At 40.1% G+C, this 20,968-nt stretch overlaps 1 protein-coding gene across 1 annotated transcript; it reads right to left on the bottom strand.

Annotated features, from left to right (window-relative positions):
- Positions 1-1,709: 1,709 nt before the first annotated feature.
- LOC134191814 (myotubularin-related protein 10-B-like) lies at positions 1,710-17,620 on the bottom strand. The gene is made up of 14 exons (XM_062660434.1): positions 17,224-17,620; positions 17,095-17,164; positions 13,748-13,853; positions 13,643-13,686; positions 13,518-13,591; positions 5,600-5,687; positions 5,462-5,544; positions 5,206-5,409; positions 4,618-4,646; positions 3,819-3,889; positions 3,690-3,737; positions 3,551-3,632; positions 2,553-2,752; positions 1,710-1,733 (listed from the first exon to the last, which is right to left on the bottom strand). Exons 3-14 carry the CDS (start codon positions 13,851-13,853, stop codon positions 1,710-1,712), a joined length of 1,053 nt encoding a protein of 350 aa, XP_062516418.1. The 5' UTR covers positions 17,095-17,164; positions 17,224-17,620.
- Between the last annotated feature and the right edge of the window lie 3,348 nt (positions 17,621-20,968).

Below are 20,968 nucleotides of genomic sequence, written 5' to 3'. Positions count from 1 at the left end.
CGCTTAATGAGTGCTCCAGATCGGCTTTTCTTGAACGCTTACAGAGAGAATTTTCACAGTTGTTTGCTTGGGCTCAGTGGTCATACCACTCACCTGGTAAGGTGCGATTCGGAAACCATCTAATCCTGTCCACAGCCGGTGCTCAACAGGGAGATCCCTGAAGTCCTCTGTTGTTTTCTCTTGTGATTCTGGAATTACTAGACTCTTTGGATTCTTATTCTGGTTTACACTTTCAACTGTGGTACATGAATGATGGCTCTTTCGTTGATAACAGAGAATCAATATCGTCTCTAATACAAAGTTTACTGGCAAAGTGTCCCATTTTTGGCTTGCATATCAACTTCATGTAGGAAGTTGCAATCCTACTCGTAAGATGGTACAGGACTTCCTCAAAAAGGCTTGCAATTCACTGAATATCACAAATTTACATTTCTCAAGGCCTTTAGTATCAGGAGACTATGAAAGTCATCTTCAGATTTGTCATTATCTGAAAAGCAAACACGGTTCTTCAACTTTAGATTTCAGTACTGCTGCTCAACGACAAATCCAATCAGAATTTGACTCTGATTTAGTCAAATATTTGTTGAACACTGCTAGCTTACAAGACAGAGCACGTTTACATTCAATCAGTACATCTCATGCAGGAGCTTGGTTGCGAGCAATACCCAACTTTAATCTCGGCCTTTCCATGTCTCCTCATGAGTTTGTTATTGCAGTACGGCTCTGGTTGGGAATCAAGATGTTTCCTTCTTCTCCGGCAACTGTCTTGTGCAGTTGTGATCAGCACATTGGCACTTTTGGAGATCACCTTCTTAGTTGTGGTATTGGTCCAGAGCGCACACATAGACACAATGCATTGGCAGAAGTTATTTTCCAGGCCTTATTGGTTGAGAACAGAGATGTTATGAGGGAGATGATGTGCAATGGTTCTACTGAAAGTCATCCTGGTGATGTTTTTCACCCTTATTTCTTGGAGAGTGGACCTGCCTATTTTGACATGACAGTTAGAAACTCTTGCAGCCGTTACATGTGACAAAATTAGCTGTAAGGGCTGGAGCCGCACCAGAGGCAGGTCAAGAACAAAAGGATATCCGCCATGAAGACAGAGTTCGTGCAGCTGGTGGTCTCTTTTACCCCTTACTGGTTGAGACCTTGGGGCTCTGGTCATTATTCAGCATCAAAACTCTGAACGATATTGCTTCCAAAACCTCAGCAGTCAGTGGCCTTAAATTCCACCAGGCTTTCCAAAATATAATGCAGCAACTTTCTATTCAATTATGGAAACATAACTCGAGAATGATTCATAAGAGAATTCAGCTTGAAGTACAGGACGTTGATAGTTGGGATATACCTAGTGTAATGCAAGACTTGTTGGTTTGGGGATATTTGGGAGATTGTTTGATTTGAAAGAAATACATATATGTAGTCTATATGACATTGCCATCTGGAGTCCTTCACTCTCACACTCTGGCATGTTTCCTACATTTAGTCATAATCTGGTTGAGTCACTGTCATGGTTCCTATGCTCTGGTCACTATGAGTCATGGTTACTATTTGATTGTTATCTGAACAATTAACCATGTGAACTTCTGAGGTCATACAGCTAGATGTCATTGTCAATCAAATGCCTATTCTATAGCTAAGGAGATTAGAACATGGTACAGTTTAGCTGCAAGACACCTATCTTACACTTGGAGCACTATCTAATCTTATGGTGGTGCAAAATAAGTAATCTAGCACACAAAGCAAAGGTAACATTTAGGTACACAACACCAACAAGAAATTTCTACTATTTCACAATTTTGTGGACAATGAGTCTTAGTGCCGCTATTTTTAGAATCCAGAAATTAGGGGGTCCTATTTCTGTCTAACTGTGTTGGGTAACTCAAGCACTCAAGAATACATCCTGTTGTTTTACTCTTGGGCTACTTGTAAGTTGGCAATAACCCCCTTAACCTACTCCCTATTAATGAGCAGACCAAATTGTGTTTTTACATTTTGCCTTCATGATTCTTAACCATGATTCAAAGTACACGTGTACAGCTGATCATGAGTGTGCAAACTAGATACAATTATGCATTTTTACATGTCCACACTAATTGTTTGGGAACTACTGTATAACCGGTTATTGCTGCGAAATTCTGTGAAGAAATCACAGAGCGCACAAATAAAATTCGCAGATATTTAGACCTATCCTCAGAGTCCCAGGATGTCACTGTCTGACACATGTACATGTGTATGTACCAGTAACTGTCTTCCTGGCTAGAACGCAGAAATTTATCACCGCAGAAATAACCAGTTATATGATAGTTTGACCTTTGGTTAGCTAATTGAGGAAGTAAGTCATAGGGCAAAGACAATTAGCTGCTAGATCAGCTATAGGCAAAACCAAGAATGAGATTCTAAACATGTGTGAAGTAGTTTTGGTGTACAGACTTGATGATTCTACTTGCACTGGTTTCACATCTGACCACATCAAGCTTACCAATTATGGTTACAAAAGTAACCACAGCAGGAGGTAGATATCAGAGCCACCAGAGCCACTGCCAAACCAGAGGTTGATAGTGCAGACTGCTCAGAAAATTTGACAACCACTCAACAGATGAAGGATTAAAAGGTGTGAGAAACGAGAAATCCACGACAACCAAAGTGAACGGGTGTAACACAAGGTGCAAACATATGACAAAGTGGCAACCAGTAAAACCACCACCAAACCAAGTATGGTCGAAAATGCTTTCAAGTGTTACCAGAACTAAAAGACACATGGTGACTCAGAGATGTGCTGAAACAAGGTAAGACCCAGGTGAGGACGACATGAAGGTAAAGCACAACAAGAATAGATAGCACAGCAGAAACGTAGCCAGCTGTGTGACAGATTCTCAACAGCAAACAAAGACGAATCCTCAAAGAGAATAACACCATGTACATAAACAAGAAACGTTCACAACAGAAATGGGGACCCGCAGACAAGCATAACGTGTTGAGGACAAGCAGCAAGAGCTGCAACGCCCCCTCTGTTTGACGACTTCTCCTATCTCTCTCCTCTCAGCGCTCGCAAATCACAGAGTTGAAAGTTCTGCAGCGAGGCCACCATACATCTGGGATATGTACCACATACATATGTATGTAACAGCAAATCCAAACGAACGAGTCCCAGTCATTACAGATATGGCTAGCAGCTAGCAAATCTAAACCATCTTAGCATTGTATTTCCATATAGTAATACACAACCGTTCATGAAGATTAACTTAAGTCTTCCCTATGGTAAGTCCGTTGGTGAGAGCTGTTTTCTTTGCAATGACTTTCAGAATTTCCAGACTGGATGATGTCCACAATACCAAAAAAGACTCTACCACTAGGGGGTAAAACAGAGAGCCTGCTGACTCAACGTTGAAACTATAGAATAAATCTTTCTCCATCTCTCCTGCCACTGCCGCTGCTCCTGCCATGATTGCTGAACTAGTGATATAAGATGGTTAGAGAGAATTCCTCACAGTGAGGTCAAAATAGGCAGGTCTGCCCTGAAGGAAATCAGGGTGAAAAATATCACCAGGTCTTGAATTAACTTTACTGCTACAACGTTGCTCTCTACTAGTTCCCTCATTGCTCCATACGATAGTAAGATCAAGAGACTACAACAATCACAAGTAGCAATATACGGACGTGTATTAAATTACTCACGGAGTTACCCTGGATTGCTTTACACTACACATTTCGTCAGCTGTAACTTCAAAACTCTACGTAAACAACAGATTTACGTAATTAATGTAGGCATGCCTAGAAAATCTTGAGTTTGTCAATGAAAACAGAACAACTACCTGGAGGAAGGTGACACCAATGACCATGGTAACAAAGACCAGAGAGCCCATTGTTATTTCCAACACATCACCTATATTGCAGAATGATGCGACAGTGTGATTAGGAACATCAAGAAAATTCTCATATTATTAAATTTTGAACTTTCAGTGGCCTTCAATGACTGCGCGAGTGACACAGCAGTCAGAAAAACTACAAGATAGGCGAATAGATAGTTGCAGAAGAATGGTGGATATACTCAACTGAACTACACCATTTGGCCTCGGTTCAAGAGGTGTTCTTTAGCTGAATCTCTTTTAATCAACTCAGTCTATTAAACCGTACTGTAGAGTTAAACAATGATTTTAAGCAGTTATCTTATCACCAGTTATGTGCCCATATGATTAGCAAGGAATTCCAGAAAGTGGATGCATACAAAAGTGCTGCCTTTATAGTTCGACAAATAGTCTGTTGTTTTTCCTTTGTTCTGCCGTTTGTTTTCTCCTGTAGTAAATTACTTAGCAGTAGATGATAGAAGATGTAGCAATCCTGACTCTTGCTAGTCCCCAGAGCCCTACCACTTCTTATGGTATGCTGTAGTCTGTGAGACAAGTCCAAAATTGTGACTTTTCCATGCACTCCATGGCAAACCAATTACTTCCTAGCCTAACCGCTGTGCAAAAGTTTAAGGTCACTCATGAAACATAAACATTTTATTGAATTTAGTGCAGCACAGTATTATCATACTTGTTGAAACTTATAGAAAGAAGAAACTACTACCTATTCTAAAGGAATTCATTGTTAATAATACTTATAACTAACTGTCCTTGTTCTCTACAACTTTCTTGAACCTGTTAGGCATAAATTCTACTAAATTGTCTAAAACTTTCACTTTCAATGTATCCCAGACTCAGCTCTTTTAGGTTTGCTGGCTTGTACAACTTTAATCTGGCATCCATTTGCTCCCATAAAGTCTCAATAGCATGCATTTCAGATTGCAAGGTGTATGGCTTTGTACTGCTGTTACAGAACATTCCAGTGAACTCTTGAGCCTACAGGTCTCACTTTGACAAGACTCTGAGCACTCGACGCTTTTGTTGAAGCTTTAGTTTTTGATGCCATCAGATTAGATAACAACAACTAGGGGCTTTTCTGCCTGAATACACTATTTCAGAATTTAGTTATAATGCAAGCTCAGTTCATCAGATGATGTTACTAGCACCTAAAGTTGCAAGGCCAGAACGCAGCCAACTAGAAGCAACTTGCCCTCCTCTTTTTTCAGGGAATAATGCCACTTTAAAATACATTTCCCACAATGTACACAAAACTATCATATTATGAACTACGTGTAACAATAATTTTCGATTAGGCCATGTCAGTGACCATTAATGGACCAACAGAATTACTTACTTGACAGAATTCAACCAACGTGCAGACTCCAAGCTGGATAACCACCTGGCATCATTGTGCCACTCCTTGATTGACTTGACTTGACAAAGTTCCTGCAACTTTCCAAAACTTGTTTGAACTTCTCTAGTTACTGGACAACACTTATCCAAGTTCAGATTGTGGACTTTTCCAGAAAAAGACAAAGAGTCCAAAGCTTGAAATATACTGGATACAAACACTAAGTGTAACAGTAAACAAGGTACATACTGTAACTTACCTAGACCTCTTTGAACGCCTTGACCTTGTGCATGCACTTCGAACCAAACTTACACCTGTATCTGGACATGACCAACACCACATCTACATCAGAAGAAATAACGTCTCTGCTTATAATTATACATTTGTGTTCACATACTGGTATCCGTCCATGTTTGTGCAACATGGCTGAACTCAGCAGATCAGAGTCTTTACATGTTGAAGGGCATACGATAAACTGTGGCATGCTACAAATAAAGACACTGCATGGTGTGACATATACTATGACCAGATTTCTACACACCACACTTTGTGCCAAGTACTGTGCCTGCATGTTGTTGAAGACACATTTCACCAATTAATTGAGACCATCCCAAACATGTACTTGTTTTACCATGTAAATGTGTAGGGGTGGTCTCTCACACAGTGATAATACAAATTCATTGTGTTTGCCAGTCCATTCGTAGGCAATGTCACAATGACTTGTATACTGGATGGCCAATACATAGCAAGTGTGTGTTCTATATCAAGTGGTGCAAGTAAAGCCGATTTAACCCAAAATAAAGGCAGAAGTAAGTATAGAAACACAGCTGCGATAGAATGTGCTGATTTTCGCATCATAAACTGTCTAATATTGTTTTTAGGTTATAACTTACTATGTAACAATGAAAATGGATACACACAAAAATTATACACCGGTCCATATACCTATACTGACTTCACATAGCAATGATTGACAAACAAGCAGACAGCAAAGCAAACAGACAGACAGCAAAGCAAACAGACAGACAACAAAGTAAACTACGACAATGTGCTAATAGGATGGTTTCTCATGTGATAACATTTACATGTACATGTATCATCCATTCCATCATTTGAAAGGAAACTGTCACAAAAATACAAGTGTTCTGATGGTAACTGCCCTGATTTTATTGATAACTTTCTTAATACAACTCATTTTGGGAGAAGAAATTAAGCTTCCAACTTGGGGGCATAACCCATGTAGTCACTATTTGAGATGATAATGTAGCAACATCTTGCCGACTACACGTGTGTTGTCATCAAGAGTACATGGCGTTGCTTCTCTACATTTTTGAGCCGGAATGTAATGATGTTGAGGACACTCCGAGTTTAGAAAACTCTACTGAGCTTGATTCCGACACAATAGCAGAAAACATCAAGAGCTTGGAGAACTCAAACTGGTGTACATGCATTCAGTGTGTCATCATGCCCACTGCTGTAAAATGCCTTTGCTGTCACGAGGAGGATGTGCTAAGTTGGAGACTCTGTGGTCCACAATGTGTGGTAGAACATGCAACAATTTATCTTGTCTGCCTCAACTACCGACATTCTGCACACTGCCATGTCTTCATGGTAGATGTCACCGAAGATGCCATTAAGGAGCCTCTGAATCACAGGTTTCTTAACACAAGTGCATACGATATTGTCAGTTTGTTTATTGTCTTTCACGTTATGGGCTTTGAGGTCGACAGCATATAAGCAGTTTACACATTCATGATTGGGCACATGAGAGACTGGGCAGATGCAATAGAATGGTCATACCATCATGTATAGCTTCTATTAGAACTTTCCAGAATGCGAAGTGAACGTGGGATTTAGGAAGAATGAACTACGCATAGCTATGATCTTGACAATAACGTTTCTATAACTAATTCTATAACTGTTTCTGTCAACTAATGGCCTACCTATACCCTCTATAGCGTATAGCAAATTACTGCTCTTATGGAAGCACATGTGCCTATATGTGAAATTAGCCTCTTTCAGGAAAAGTTCATAGAGATACAAGTGCATGCGTGTCTAAGTGACCAACTGAAATTCATCAGATTGAGCGTCATATTCACTAGAATTATGTTCAGACTATCAATCTAAATAGATTTCAAAAATACTGTCATAATCGCTAAGTGACCACGTCTTTGTCAGTAACGTCAGTCTCTGAGTCCCTGTTGTCATTGCTGTTGTTGTCGTCGTCATCATTATTGACGCCGCTGGAACTGTGATCTTTTTCAGACACGGAATCCTTCTTAAACAATGACATCATCACAGTGTACCTAACAAAGAAGATTCCTGTTGTTGACCGCAATCGACAGTACCACACCCTCAAAGGGATTTCGCTATAACATCTCTGTCTATAAATTTCCAACACTAATTCATCCACTCCTCCTCTATTTGGGAGATAGCTGGCTGATAAACCTTATAAACAAGAACTTTGCACCACCCCAAGGTATAGGCACACTGGTTCATAGTGCTCACGTATAGGTGCATGTGCTTTCATGTGCGGTAGTACAGTATGTCATAGCTGTATGTGTTTCTACATAAATCTTGTTTTTAAAGGAGACCTCTTACCAAAATCAACAACCTCTAGCAACCGTTTACTGCAGACGTCTACCTTAACGAAGAAATAAAGCATTGAAACGTTCTGTGTGGGCGTGTTTAGTACCTGTTTCTTTCAAACTAAATCATTGCTGGTCAGCAAGGAAGACCGATACCTGTGCACTTTTCAAGGTAAAGATTGTGAGACACATGGTAGCTAGTTGTGATTTATTGATTAAAGCAAACTGGGACCCCAAACTTATCGTGATGTTTCTTTTCTATTATTTGTCTAGTACACTTGTGAAACTTGGTTAAAGTAGTGCTGGGTTCCTTTGCTTGGTGGTACACCTGTTTTGAACCAAAAATGAGTGCGATTCCACAGTCATTTAGTCTCTGCTTTGGAAAAGTTTGTCATCTAGTATGAGGAGACGCTACACATGTGGTGAGCCTAGGGCACTGACACTCTTCTCAGCACTGTTTTCATAGTTGCAGTTTTTTTAAATTCATCATATGAATTCGGCAAAGGTTCCTTCAAAGGTTCTCTCAACCTATCCATGTTTGCCACTAAGGCTGCGCGAAGATCTTCACGCTCCAAGACAATCCTGTATAAGGCTAAATTTTGAGTGATACAATCCAGTGTCTGATGCTCCTGCTCTGAACAACAGTCATGAACATGAACACCAGTCAGTGTTGCCTAGACAGCCCTGATTCGGTTCCTCTAGATGTTGGGTCTCTAATGCACTATCTTCTTCTCCACTTAGAGTTTCAAGCTCGTCTGAGTCTACCTCAGGTTGGTATAAGTATGGCAATATCTGCTCAATGAAGAACCTGCACTCTCTGCCATGACCACAGCACACAATTTAAAAAAACCGCAACTATGAAAACAGTGCTGAGTGGGGTGCCGACTAATTAGAAGAGCGGCAGTGCCCCAGGCTCACAGCATGTGTAGCGTCTCATACTCATGACAAACTTTTCCAAAGCAGAGACTAAACGACTGAGAATCACACTCATTTTTGGTTCAAAACAGGTGTACCGCTAAGCAAAGGAAACAAGCAAAGGAACCCAGCACTACCCTAAGTTTCACAAGTGTACTAGACAAACAATAGAAAAGAAACACATCACGATGATAAGTTTGGAGTCCCAGTTTGCTTTAATTAATAAATCAAAACTTGCTACCATATGTCTCATAATCCTTACTTTGAAAAGTGCACAAGCATCGGTCTTCCTTGCTACCCAGCAATGATTTAGTATGAAAGGAACATACAGGTACTAAACACGCCCACACAGGACATTTCAATGCTTTATTTTTCCGTTATGGTAGAAGTCTGCAGTAAGCAGTTGCTAGGGGTTGTCTCATGACGTGACAGCTTTTATTCGAGAGATTGTTGATTTTGGTGAGAGTTCTCCTTTAAACACCAACTACAGTCTCCGTCAGTGGCCTTTTACATGTGACATTGTAGGACAGCAAAATCACTAGAAGTTGTTTGACTTTGTATTTTTCAAAAAGAAGTGGATTCAACTGCCCTTTAATACTCCAGGCCCAGATATCTGGGCTAAGAATACAGTAGTTGTCTGGCCGACGACCGTATGACCGTATTTATACTCGATTAGCGAAGATGCAAATGAAGCTATTCCAACCAATAGATGAGATCTAGTGTCATTACCGACCAATAGACGAACATGTCATCATAAGACTCCAACTCTCTTGTTTGATAGCTGTGCTACAAGAATTCGGCCATCGGGCGTCCATCCTGTACATGGTCTAGTCCTTTGCTTTACATAAGGGTTTAGAATTTAGAAACAACGGCTAGTCTACATTTGCTCATGCATGTTTTCCTACCAACAACAAGGCGTTTAGAGAGCAAAGGTGCTGGATTCAGGCACCATGCGGTACGTGTAGCTGTACCTGACTTGTAACATCTTGATCGTTCCACAGTGTTTCTGCATAGTGGTTCTGCAGTCTGACAGCTTGAATTTTCAGTGTGCGTGGCTCAGCGACCAGGGTGTTGTTGCAAAATTCACTAATAGAACAGAAATTTGGTGCTCCAAGGGAATTTGCAAAGGGGAACGTGTATTGTCCATGACAGCGCATCTGCTTGTCGGATGAAGGGACTGACCTGTAAGTATGCAAGTCTGGAGACAGTACACGCTTTGTGCACCTTTGTCTAGCTACACAAATGCATTGGGAACCTTAGATGAGATGAGTGGGTTGGATTTAAACCTCAGTATGCAAAACATTCATGTGGCGAGATATGTGATTACATACACTGGCCTGAGAGTTTAGCACTGTAGTGCTTTTCTATTCATCAACAGCTTTAATTAAAGATTCCTTGCAGACAGCCATAGCTCTTTGATTCAGTGATGGACTTTGCATACAGATCTTTGCAGGTTTGGGGAAAATCACATTGCATCTCATTTGTCCACTACCTGTAGTAGCTTGTTCTCTATGTTGTGGTTATGATCAAGTGCAGCCAACTATGTTCTTGCAAGCATCCCATTGTAGCTAAAAAGTTGCCTCTTGGGACAGTACTTCGTGAGAGGAGAATGGTACCCGTCCAACTTACCAGTGTGGCTAAAGTTCGTTAGCTTTGCAAGATCTTTCATAGGTTTCCTGTTCAGGTCTAAAGAATTTAATGCATCATGTGCAGGAGACATTCTTTAGCCACTGCTTTCGTTGCCTCTCTTCAAGTGACAATTCATTGTGTTCACTTTTGACATAATGCATCATTCTCCCACAAATGGACATTGATCGTATGGTAACAGAAATCCATTGTCTTTAGAATTTCAGCTTATTAATTACATAATTTCAATGAGCACCACAAGTGATTTGCCAAAGATCTTATCCATAAAAGAAGGTTATTACAGCCCTTTGCCATACCCAGTTGGGTTAACTTTTTGACAACACCGTTTGAACATCATACTGATGATCTATATCAGGGAACTACTTTTTCAAGGCAGATGTTTTCTGCAAGTGTCTGTCAATAGTAATCAGAGCCACAGTTAATCCTTTGTTTAGCAGCTCAGTGAAAAATCACTGAAACCTCTCTATTCCCAGAATTCGAAACTTCACTGACCTGTACTAACTAAAAATCAACAATAAGCCCTGCTTCTCATCTCTACTACAGTATATCTTTCTATATAAGGAGAGCTGTCTGTCTGTCTGTCTGTAGGTACGGCCACCCATACCTCCACCGCCCCATGTCCGATCTCTGCCGAATTTGGCTTGCACTCGTCGAAACGACACAGGTTGAAAGTGAAGCTATCGTCGTCTTCCGGACTTCTCCTGCGACAACGTGATTTCCTGCCGACGATGGGATCTCAACCAAATTTCAAACTGCCCATTCTTTACCTCGGACGGTATGCGTGGGGCATGTCGTTTATTGCACGCGACGTCAAAGAAGGCAAGATATTTACCATATCCGGGTCTTCAGAAAATTCGACTACACTTCGTTTGCCCATGTAGGCACTTCCAATACCTGTCACGTTCAATACACCTTAGGGTCTTCAATCGTCCAGTTTCTCCCAGCAGCTAATTGCACTATCTAATCTACAAAAGGAGAGCTGAGCTGCCTGTCTGTGTGTCTGTGTGTAGGCACATATCTCGAAAATGGCAAGTCACAGCCAACTTTGCTCATGCACGTTGATGATCATCATAAATAGTGAAGGTGTCGTCTCCCAGAGTTCTCTTGGGACGTGATTTCTTGTTGGCTCTCACTCTCAAATTTCTCTATAACATCGCATCTGATATCTACCAAATCCAATGTGCCCATTTCTGACCTCAGATAGTACACATGGAGTGGATAAAGGATTTTTCAAGTATATCTGCAGTGTTCAAAATTCGCCAAATTTTCTACTCGCCAACGTAAAGCCTTGGAGTCCCGATGCGTGCATAAATTAATATTATATTAATATATTTTAGTAACTGGTATAATTACAATAAAATAAGTAAATTCGTGTTGAAACTTGTAAAAATTAGATTTGGTTGTTTTGAGAAGTTATATGATATGAAATAAATATCATCAAAACTATGATAGATACACACTTCCCCTTTTAACTAATTATTTATTAATTAACAAGCTAGCTATGTCTAGAAGTTAGTAGTGATTGTATAACAGAATCTGCTGTAATTACTAGACTATACTTATGCGTATTACTGATTGACTTTGTTTTACAACAACAAAAAACAATTGCATTACATTTGTCCTCGTGCTTGTCATCATTCTTGATTCTTTTGTTGTAGATGATTTTTCTTGCCATAATGTGCAATATAAAGACGCCTCATAACTTTCCCCAATTCTGACGATATAGAAATTAATAACCTATGTAGGATCAAAGGTCTCTACATTTAGAACTGACCATGGTGTTCACATTTCCATCATGATCTATTAGACTAACCTAACCTAACCAAACCTAACCTAAACATGCTTAATAAAAGCTCTATACCACTGCTTTATATAGATTCATGTACACCTACAATGTAACGTAAATGTTCATCTTAGATTCTTGAGCCATACTGTAAAATCCGTGAATGTGGACTGCATACATGTGTACCTATGTGCAAGCTCTGGTGTGCTGTTGACCTTAGGAGTAGATTCAGACTAGATTGACTCTGCCACCTACATTTGGCTATGAAACTATCTACTCCCTTACATCTCCCTGCATATTGCAGGCGACTAGATGGTTTCTGAAAGGCGGCTATACAACATGATATTGCATTGGAATTACTTAGACCTAGAGGTGAATTTGAACTTATCATAACACAGACAGATAGGTAATAGCATTTATGCCTAGATGACAAGAGTGTGGTACACTGACTCAGAAAACATCACTAGGCATGTCTGGTTTCACAAGAAAGGTTTGCAGGTTTGCAGTCACATTCTTTGTCTACACTTCCATCACAGCAATACCATACCAATTTTAGTGGGAATGAATTCCTTCGGTCATCTATTTGCAGTGCATTTTAGTACACACAAATGTAAATGAGATTGTGGCTTCAGCAGCTGTTCTATGTAACTATCACTTAATTCCCACAACACAATATAAAAGGACAATTTAGATAGATATGATTACAATTCTGACAGCCAACATACTGTTCTCAATACTTATGTACACAATTACCCCTACACAATGTATAACTCAACACCTCCTGACTACCATTCCAACATTCCTACCTGCTTCTCTGGCCAGTGGACAGCTACTTTCTACTTGCCATCGGCGAGTAGGCAAGTGGGAATTTTGAACACTGATCTGGGTCCTTAATTAAAGAATAAGGCTACTTCTGTTTGCCTGTGTATGTGCATCGAATAGCTGCCACATTTGCTGTACCTGTTCTGTGCAATGACAGCAACACCTTTGAAGTTACAATGACCCACAAGAATGTCAATTAGCTGCAAGGTTAGACATGGTTTGGTCATACAGAGAACAATATTCAGAAGTTTGTGTTAATTTTCCCATGCAAAGAACGGGCAATCAGCTAGTTTGTGATAAACAACATTACCTGAATTTCAGTTCAAACACAGCAAATGACATTAGTATCTAAATGTGTAAGTAACAGCCCTGTTGCTAATAATGCCAAAATTTTATCAATGAGTGCCTGGAACTCTTAAAATCACCCTCAACTTCCTTTAGTAAATCACTATAAAAAGTCACTGAGTGTAACATTACTTGACAATCTCATCAAACAAATCTTTACCAACATCACTCTAACACTTCACACTTCAAAACTTAAGATTCTGCTGAGTACTCACGTTTCAGAAAGTACAAACTCTCGATTTGCCGCTGAGACTCTCCAGCTACCCAAGGCATGCAGTCGTGCTAACTCCTATGTTGATATCAATCAGCAAAAACATACACAAACATGAAAAAGACTTACACTCTCAAAATCCTGTACACTTCTAAAGTTTTGAACATTTGATACTACAAACAAATAGATCAATTTACAAAGGCAACAAGTAATGTGATTAATTAGATTTCAGACCATCAAATGATAGTGACTGCTTCCTAGCAAGAGCACTGGCATAGTCAAATGCAAATACTCGACTAACCGAGCTTGGAAAAGCATAAACTGCAAGTATTGACAGCATCTGCACAGCAACAATCAATGTCGTTTAATTAACCATATGAGGAAATCAGAAACATGTGTACAGCAACAATCAATGTTGCATAACCAGAAAAAATCAAAACACAGCTTACATCATCCTGTGACAGCACCCGTGGTGTACAAGCATTAATGCAAACAGACAAACTAACTAACACACACACACACACACACACACACACACACACACACACACACACACACACACACACACACACACACACACACACACACACACACACACACACACACACACTACTGCTCAAATAATTTTCCTGACTGCTTGGACATATGTCTGGCCAAACAGAAAATTGTCTGGATATCCAATACATTTGATCAGCCAAATTTCTTAAAAAAAGAGCAAGCAAACTTTGATTTGAATTACTGTTGTAAATCTACTTTAATAATTACATAACTTTCACATACAGTAAATACAAGTTCAATGTAACATCTAAGAATAATATTATATATAGAGGAGAGTCGTGATATTTTGTGCGTGAGTAGGGCTCCTTCGTCGCTGCACTGATCTCTGCCAAATTTGCCACGAGGTTGCATTTTAGTGTGATCTATGGACCTATGATACTTTCGGCCCGTGGCCTGTGCTTCTTTGATCTTTGGCTTGCCAATTGACTCCGCTTCCCCTCTCGCACAAATTTCTCTAAGATCGCACATCAGATCTCCACCAGATTTATATCACCCATTAGCGACCTTGGACGGTATGCGTGGAGCGTGTGGATTGTTGCTGGTGACGTTGAGAAAAGTGAGAGAATGGCTGCCCCGTATTCTTCTGTTCTCTACAACGACGACGTCTTCAAAGTGAGGACGTCCAAAGGGACTGTCAAAATAGCTGCAACTTTAGGCATATTTGGTCACGCGTGTGGAAGGCAAACAGGTTATTTGAGATTGTGTTGGCTCTGCCCAACAACTGTGATGCCATTCACAATCGGAAATCCTGTCACATCCTACTAATCGCTACATAGCGTTATGTAACTTCAACAGGAAACATATTAGCAATCAAACGTGCAAGAGTAAATCTATTCAGGTCTTTCTAGGTGCTAAGTAGTTGATTTTCTGCTATTAGACTTCTGTAAATCCAAATTTTTGTATGCATTTATTTTTGTACATTTGACCAGAAGACCCTTTGTACGCATCTTATTTTCCTACGGGCTCTAACGGACAATTTTAGTGCACGCTAGTACACAGTACCTGTTTCATTCTGTATGTGCGTCAGCATAAGTGATTCATGAGTTCTGAGCTAAAGGCAAGTGGTATCCATGCTTGCCTCACGACAAAAGATCGAAAGAACTACCACTACCATGGAGATCGTGAGCCGCATCCGGGACAACAAGAGGACACCGCAGGTAGTTGAGTCATTTGCTGTTGTAAAACTAGTGTTGGATCTTGTGTTGTAGTACTGTACATCATCAACATCAATGTAGTGGCAATTTGTAATAACAGTATATCATCCAAGAAAAATTTTAGCATGGATTTTATTTTAGTACATTAGTAGTTGTTCACATACGAACAATACAAAAATAAATGCATACGAAAATTCATGGATTTACAGTATCTCTCTGGTTCTCTCTCGTACATTTGATAGATTCTGTGCAAAGAACAGGCACCTCAGCTACTTACTTTACAACAGTAATATACCACTTGTTTGCCAATTTGGCAATATTTGCCAAATTTGTATTATATTTTGTCGTTAACGCATACGAACCTATCCTAAGTGTTGCTGACTCCTCCTTATGCAGCTTCTACTTTGCTTGCGACAGCAAATGCAGAAAAATTGCATTACAAAGTATAACTTAACCACAGGGTTCTTGTAGTACTTTCCAGCACTTTTGCAACTCTAGACCATAGTGTTTAACAAATTGCACTTTACGCATACTAGACTATCAAGCTGTTTTACACATGAAGGTCAGTGGATGATTGGATCATTCAATTTTTGGCATTCTAATATTTACATTCTAATTTTCTCATCTCTACTTTTAATTTTTGCAATAAACATTTATTAAAATTACCTTTTCTTAAATTTTTAAAATTTAAAATGAGCTATTCATTTTAAGTTTCGATTTGTAATTTTTAAATTTTAAAGGGGCAGTCCCACGAAAAAATAACCTAGGCTTTAAAAGTAGGTCCTGACAAGAGAATCCAAATGACGTTGGTTACACCTCCAAATTTGCCTCTGTTGTTGAACAAAAATGATTGGTTTTCATAAACATTGAAACCCCGGTTTCAAAGTCAACAATAAGGAGTGTCTTTCACGTGATGCAATGGGGAACATTTACTGGTAAGTGGTTATATGTTTCTACTCCAACTTGCGAGAGATCAGGTTTCTAGGCAGAAGGAGCAGCATTGAATAGAAGGCTACTAAAAACTGTAGTCTTCATTCATGTGCAGATCTCTTCTAGACGCCAGGATCTATGCTCTTGCACGTTCTACCTACTCACTTCACAAAAATTAATACGAAAGAAATGTTCACAAGCTACGTACACAAGCTAACAGACGTCTAGTTTGCAGTCAGATGTTCTTCTGCTTGCAATACATCCTACTTACGCTAGTTTATTGTGAGGGAAGCATATCTAGTCTGAGCAAAACAGGGTTCTCCCCAGAATTTTAAAGAGCAAAAATTAATATTAATTAGGTGACGTCACACATTCTTAGTATTAGAAACCCTTTAGGTTTTCACTAATGTCAATGACATATAATTAAACTGTCTTTTTCTTGTAGTCGCAGACATTGCATGATTGACAATAAATGTTGATTGCTGATCGCAGAGGCCCATACTGAAAAATGCCATTATGCTCGTCTGTGCCATCTTCACACACGTTGGAAGTAATGTAGCGTACGCAAGACACGTTTGTTACATTGTCACTCACACCCATCCAGAAAGGCGGAGCAACGTAATGCTTGTCTGCGCCAACTTCCTTCACACACGCAAGTGCTATTTCTAAATCTAGCGTACACAAGACACATTTGTTGCACATGCAAAGCAATATTGACACACCCACCCACAAAGCCCACTCTGCTGAGAGATCCCAGGGAGAACCCTGCAAAGACAGAGCATAGATGATCATACGTGCCACTGGTTAATTCCACTGATGCCTGGTAAAAGATGAAGCTCTCACCCTTTTTGTATGAGCCAGAAAAAGAAATCAGTGAGTCTGACTCTATCGAATACATCAGGAACATGAACGGATGTCTGCTACACTTTCCACACTTACCACTAACGCTTCTCATCAGTTTGCACCGAAGACACACCTTTCGTTGACTTTGAAACCAGTGACGTCATTACTGCAGAAAGCAATGATTCTTAGTTCAACAACAAAGCCAAATATAGACGTAAAACTAACGTCTTTCAAATTCTCTCATTAATAGCTATTTTTAGAGTGTAGGTTGTTTTTCTGTGGGACTCCACGTAAAATTTCTCGATGACGCAAACACTACACATTCCAGTTCAATCAAACACACACCCACACCAGTCCTGTGTAGATCTAAAGTACGTCTCGTCGTCCTTCACAAAGCTTTGAGAAATCAAAGATTTCTTGCCGATGGAACATACTCTTCAAGCGCTTGCATTCTCTCCAAATTCTGATCGCATTTAAACTGAATCCAGCCTACACGTTTCCTACACAAAGCTATGCACAGGGAATGTGTCAATTTCTATCAAAAAGTGAGAAGAATAAAATTCAAATTCAGACAGCACATCCGGGACCTCACAACAAAGATTACAAGCGACGTGTCCACACACGCTCAAACTGCGGCTCTTCCATCACAACACTACAGTATTTTGCCCATACAAAGGACAGGCCATGTATCTAGTATATATATATATATATATATATATATATATATATATATATATATATATATATATATATATATATATAAGCAAATATAATAACACAATGCAAATTACGCTAAGTGTCCAACCGAACAAAGTCCTCTAACAAACACCTGTCCAAAATAAGCCTGGTGTTACATTGCCATACTCTTGCTGATATCTGCTCGTGTAAATTATTAACAGCTAGGCTAATAGTTGTATATTTTAACGCCAATGTATTCAAAAGCTTTGAGTGCAATGTACTTTTCTTAGTCGCTACACAAGTATCTAGTCATCTGCGCGTCTGCAGCGCATTCCTGACGTTGTGCAACTCACTAAGTTGATCAGTATAGGCACGTACGTTTTCTGCAATGTAATTAACAATTGTCAATTATATCTGAACTCAACTCAACTCAACTGAACACAACCTTATATAATTCAGCTAGCTGGCCATGCTCTTAGGATCGTGCAGACATGTCACTTGATTAACTGTAGTAGGCTGCCATTGCCAACGTCGGCCATTAAGCTGCGAGATGAAGTATGGGCTTGGGTTGTATTACAAGCAGCAGGAACAGGTACCGTTTGGAACATAGTTGGAACGTCTGTGTCAGATGAGCTGTCATCGTGAGCCTCATTGCTGCCCAGCTCTTTTCTCATTGCCCTTCCGAGTTCTTTCAGGTCGTCCAGACCTTGGAGGGTCAGCAGAAGTTAATTGTCTGACCACATTGCATTGCGAAGTGGGCACCATCTGCATTGATTTGAAGACATCTAAGGACTGTTTGGCATAGAGTCCACGAACGACTGGAAATATGGACAGCCGACTAGAACTGTTGCCATCAAAACGCAAAAAGAATCAAACATTCTCTGCTGTAAAATTCTGTATTTCCGCAAATACTGCCCCGTGGGGCACAATTCAAGCATGGGGCATTATTATTTTGCAAGTACAAGGCTGTTACATTATTGTTTGTTAGTATACCATCACACTACACAAATAACAGACAAACTACCGTATTAAGCCTAATCTTAAAGTCTTACATGTATATATCCTAACTACTTTCACTTTCCTTTGAGTCGTATTCCTGGTCTTGCTGCACTAGTGAATCTTCATTGTCAGTCAGTGGTTCTATCTGGGTGTTCATTCATCTCAAACATACACATTGACAGACACGCATGGGTTTGAATACTATCCCAATGGGGCACTAATCAAGAATGGTGCATATTATTTCGTTACAGTGTCACCATAGGTATTATTTAAGCGTGGGCACAATTTGAGCATGGGCACTATTCGCAAAAATACGGTATGCCATCTCCTAACAAGCAGTCCAGTCTCGATTTCTACTTGCTGCCGTCAATGGTTTGGTTGTAAACATTACACAAATCAATCCAGATGGTGCTTGCTTTGCAATGCAACTTGGTCAGACGACCAACTTCCTCTGACTCCACAGTCTGGGCAACCTGAAAGAACTTGGAAATGAGAAGAGATGGGCAGAGACACGGCTCACAGTGACAGCTCGTCTGACACAGAGCTTACAACTGTGTTTCAAACTGTACCTGTTGGTACTTCATCACACAGCTTGACGGCCAATGTTGGCAATGACAGCCTACAGTTAATCAAGTAACACGTCTGCACGGTCCTAAGAGTATAGCTAGATCTGGATAGTGCATGCATACATGCCTGATCAAAATTGACTAGAGTAGTGTTTTGACAATGCACAGTACTCCAGTAAAGTTCTTTCAGCTAGTTGAACTATACAAGAGTAAGGGTGAGTTGATTTGAGTTGATTTGAGTTGAGTTGAGTTCAAACAAAGTTCACAATTGTTAATTATACATTACAGAAATGTTGTACGTGCCTATACCGATGGACTTAGTAAGTTGCACAACGTCAGGGATGTGCTGCAGACGTGCAGATGATTAGAAACTTGCATAACAAATTAAGGCTGGTCCACAATATGCAACAAAGAGTTGTCCGTCACAAATCCGTCAAACCACATCAAAGGCACCGCTCTAGACAGACTGATTGCTTGACAGAGCATTGACAGGCGGATAGAATCAATTCTATTTTGTCTGCTCCGTCGGAAGTTGATGTACCGCAACAGGAAATGATTAGGTACTGTTATACAATCAGCGAAGAGCAAAACGAGGATGACGAAATCATGCAGCGCTGAAATGGTAATTATCAGAACGGAACATACATGTATTGTAAACACGACAGAGAGCTGTCCATCACAATTCATCACAATCTGTCACGTCTCCGTCGCATATTGTGAACCAGCCTTAAGAGATATTGTGAACCAGCCTTAAGAGACGTACATTGCACTCAAGAGCTTTCGAATATGTACGCGTTAGGAACTGCAAGTACCATGCCCATGCTGGTGTACAGTCCCATATCAGAGTGCGAAGTTTATGTAGACGATTAGGTGTTGTGTATAGCCTCCTATGTCTAAGTCACAACACTTGTCATAGCATAGCCTCCTATGCTTAAGTCACAACACTTGTCAACTGCCACGTACGATCTGCTATAGAGCAGGCTCTAGCTTTCCTATCACTTCCCCTATACACACATATGTGCACGTTGACAAGGACAGGTGCAGAGATGTGCATGTACAGTGCACACACGGCCTGATTCACTGCCATGGTGTTACACCAGTGCAGAGTCATTAGGAAATCAGAGGTAATGTGATCCTGGCAGGTGACTGCAAGTCAACTAACACATCTCATCATTAGAAAACGCGATGCTAAAACACACATGTTGGAATGAGAGCCCCCTCCCCCTGAGGCACCACACTGTGTATAATGTGCACGATCCTTTTAATTTTCTATTCGTGTGAGAGACAGAACTGTGCAAACTGGCAGTGTGAGTTCAAGTTTCATGTTTCTAAATATAGCACATGCATAGATCATTGACAAGCATGCATAAAATTTATGTTAAACCTCAAAACCTACAGCGAAAAATTTAGAAATCAAAATAAGACAGTACAATCTTAAAATTTAGAAATTACAAATCAAAACTTAGAACTTAAATTTAATTAGAAATGTAAATATTAGAATGGCAAAAATTGCATGGGCCTATCACCCACTGACCATGAAATCCCCGAGCGGCAGATGCTTGTGATAGTGGACATATACTAGTTAAAAATCCAATGCATTGTTGGGGTGAGCTTCAGTGAGAACAGACAGACCCAAGACAGTGATTTGCCATCCCGGAGAACATGCACGTAGAGGTATGGCACTAACGTAAAATTCTTTGTAGTTTAAAGTTCCAGTCTGTTTGCAT

This window comes from Corticium candelabrum, chromosome 16 (assembly GCF_963422355.1).
Source record: "Corticium candelabrum chromosome 16, ooCorCand1.1, whole genome shotgun sequence".
Lineage (NCBI taxonomy): Eukaryota > Metazoa > Porifera > Homoscleromorpha > Homosclerophorida > Plakinidae > Corticium > Corticium candelabrum.
This window is presented reverse-complemented; position numbering and strand designations above follow the sequence as displayed.

Bases quoted from the DNA above. Each gene is read 5' to 3' on its own strand.
- LOC134191814 (XM_062660434.1), bottom strand. From the start codon at position 13,853: ATGCTGTCAATACTTGCAGTTTATGCTTTTCCAAGCTCGGTTAGTCGA. The intron at 5,545-5,599 runs GTATGTGAACAC...CTTCTGATGTAG, and splicing joins ACAAACATGGACGGATACCA to ATGTGGTGTTGGTCATGTCC. The intron at 5,410-5,461 runs GTAAGTTACAGT...GTTTGTATCCAG, and splicing joins AGGCGTTCAAAGAGGTCTAG to TATATTTCAAGCTTTGGACT.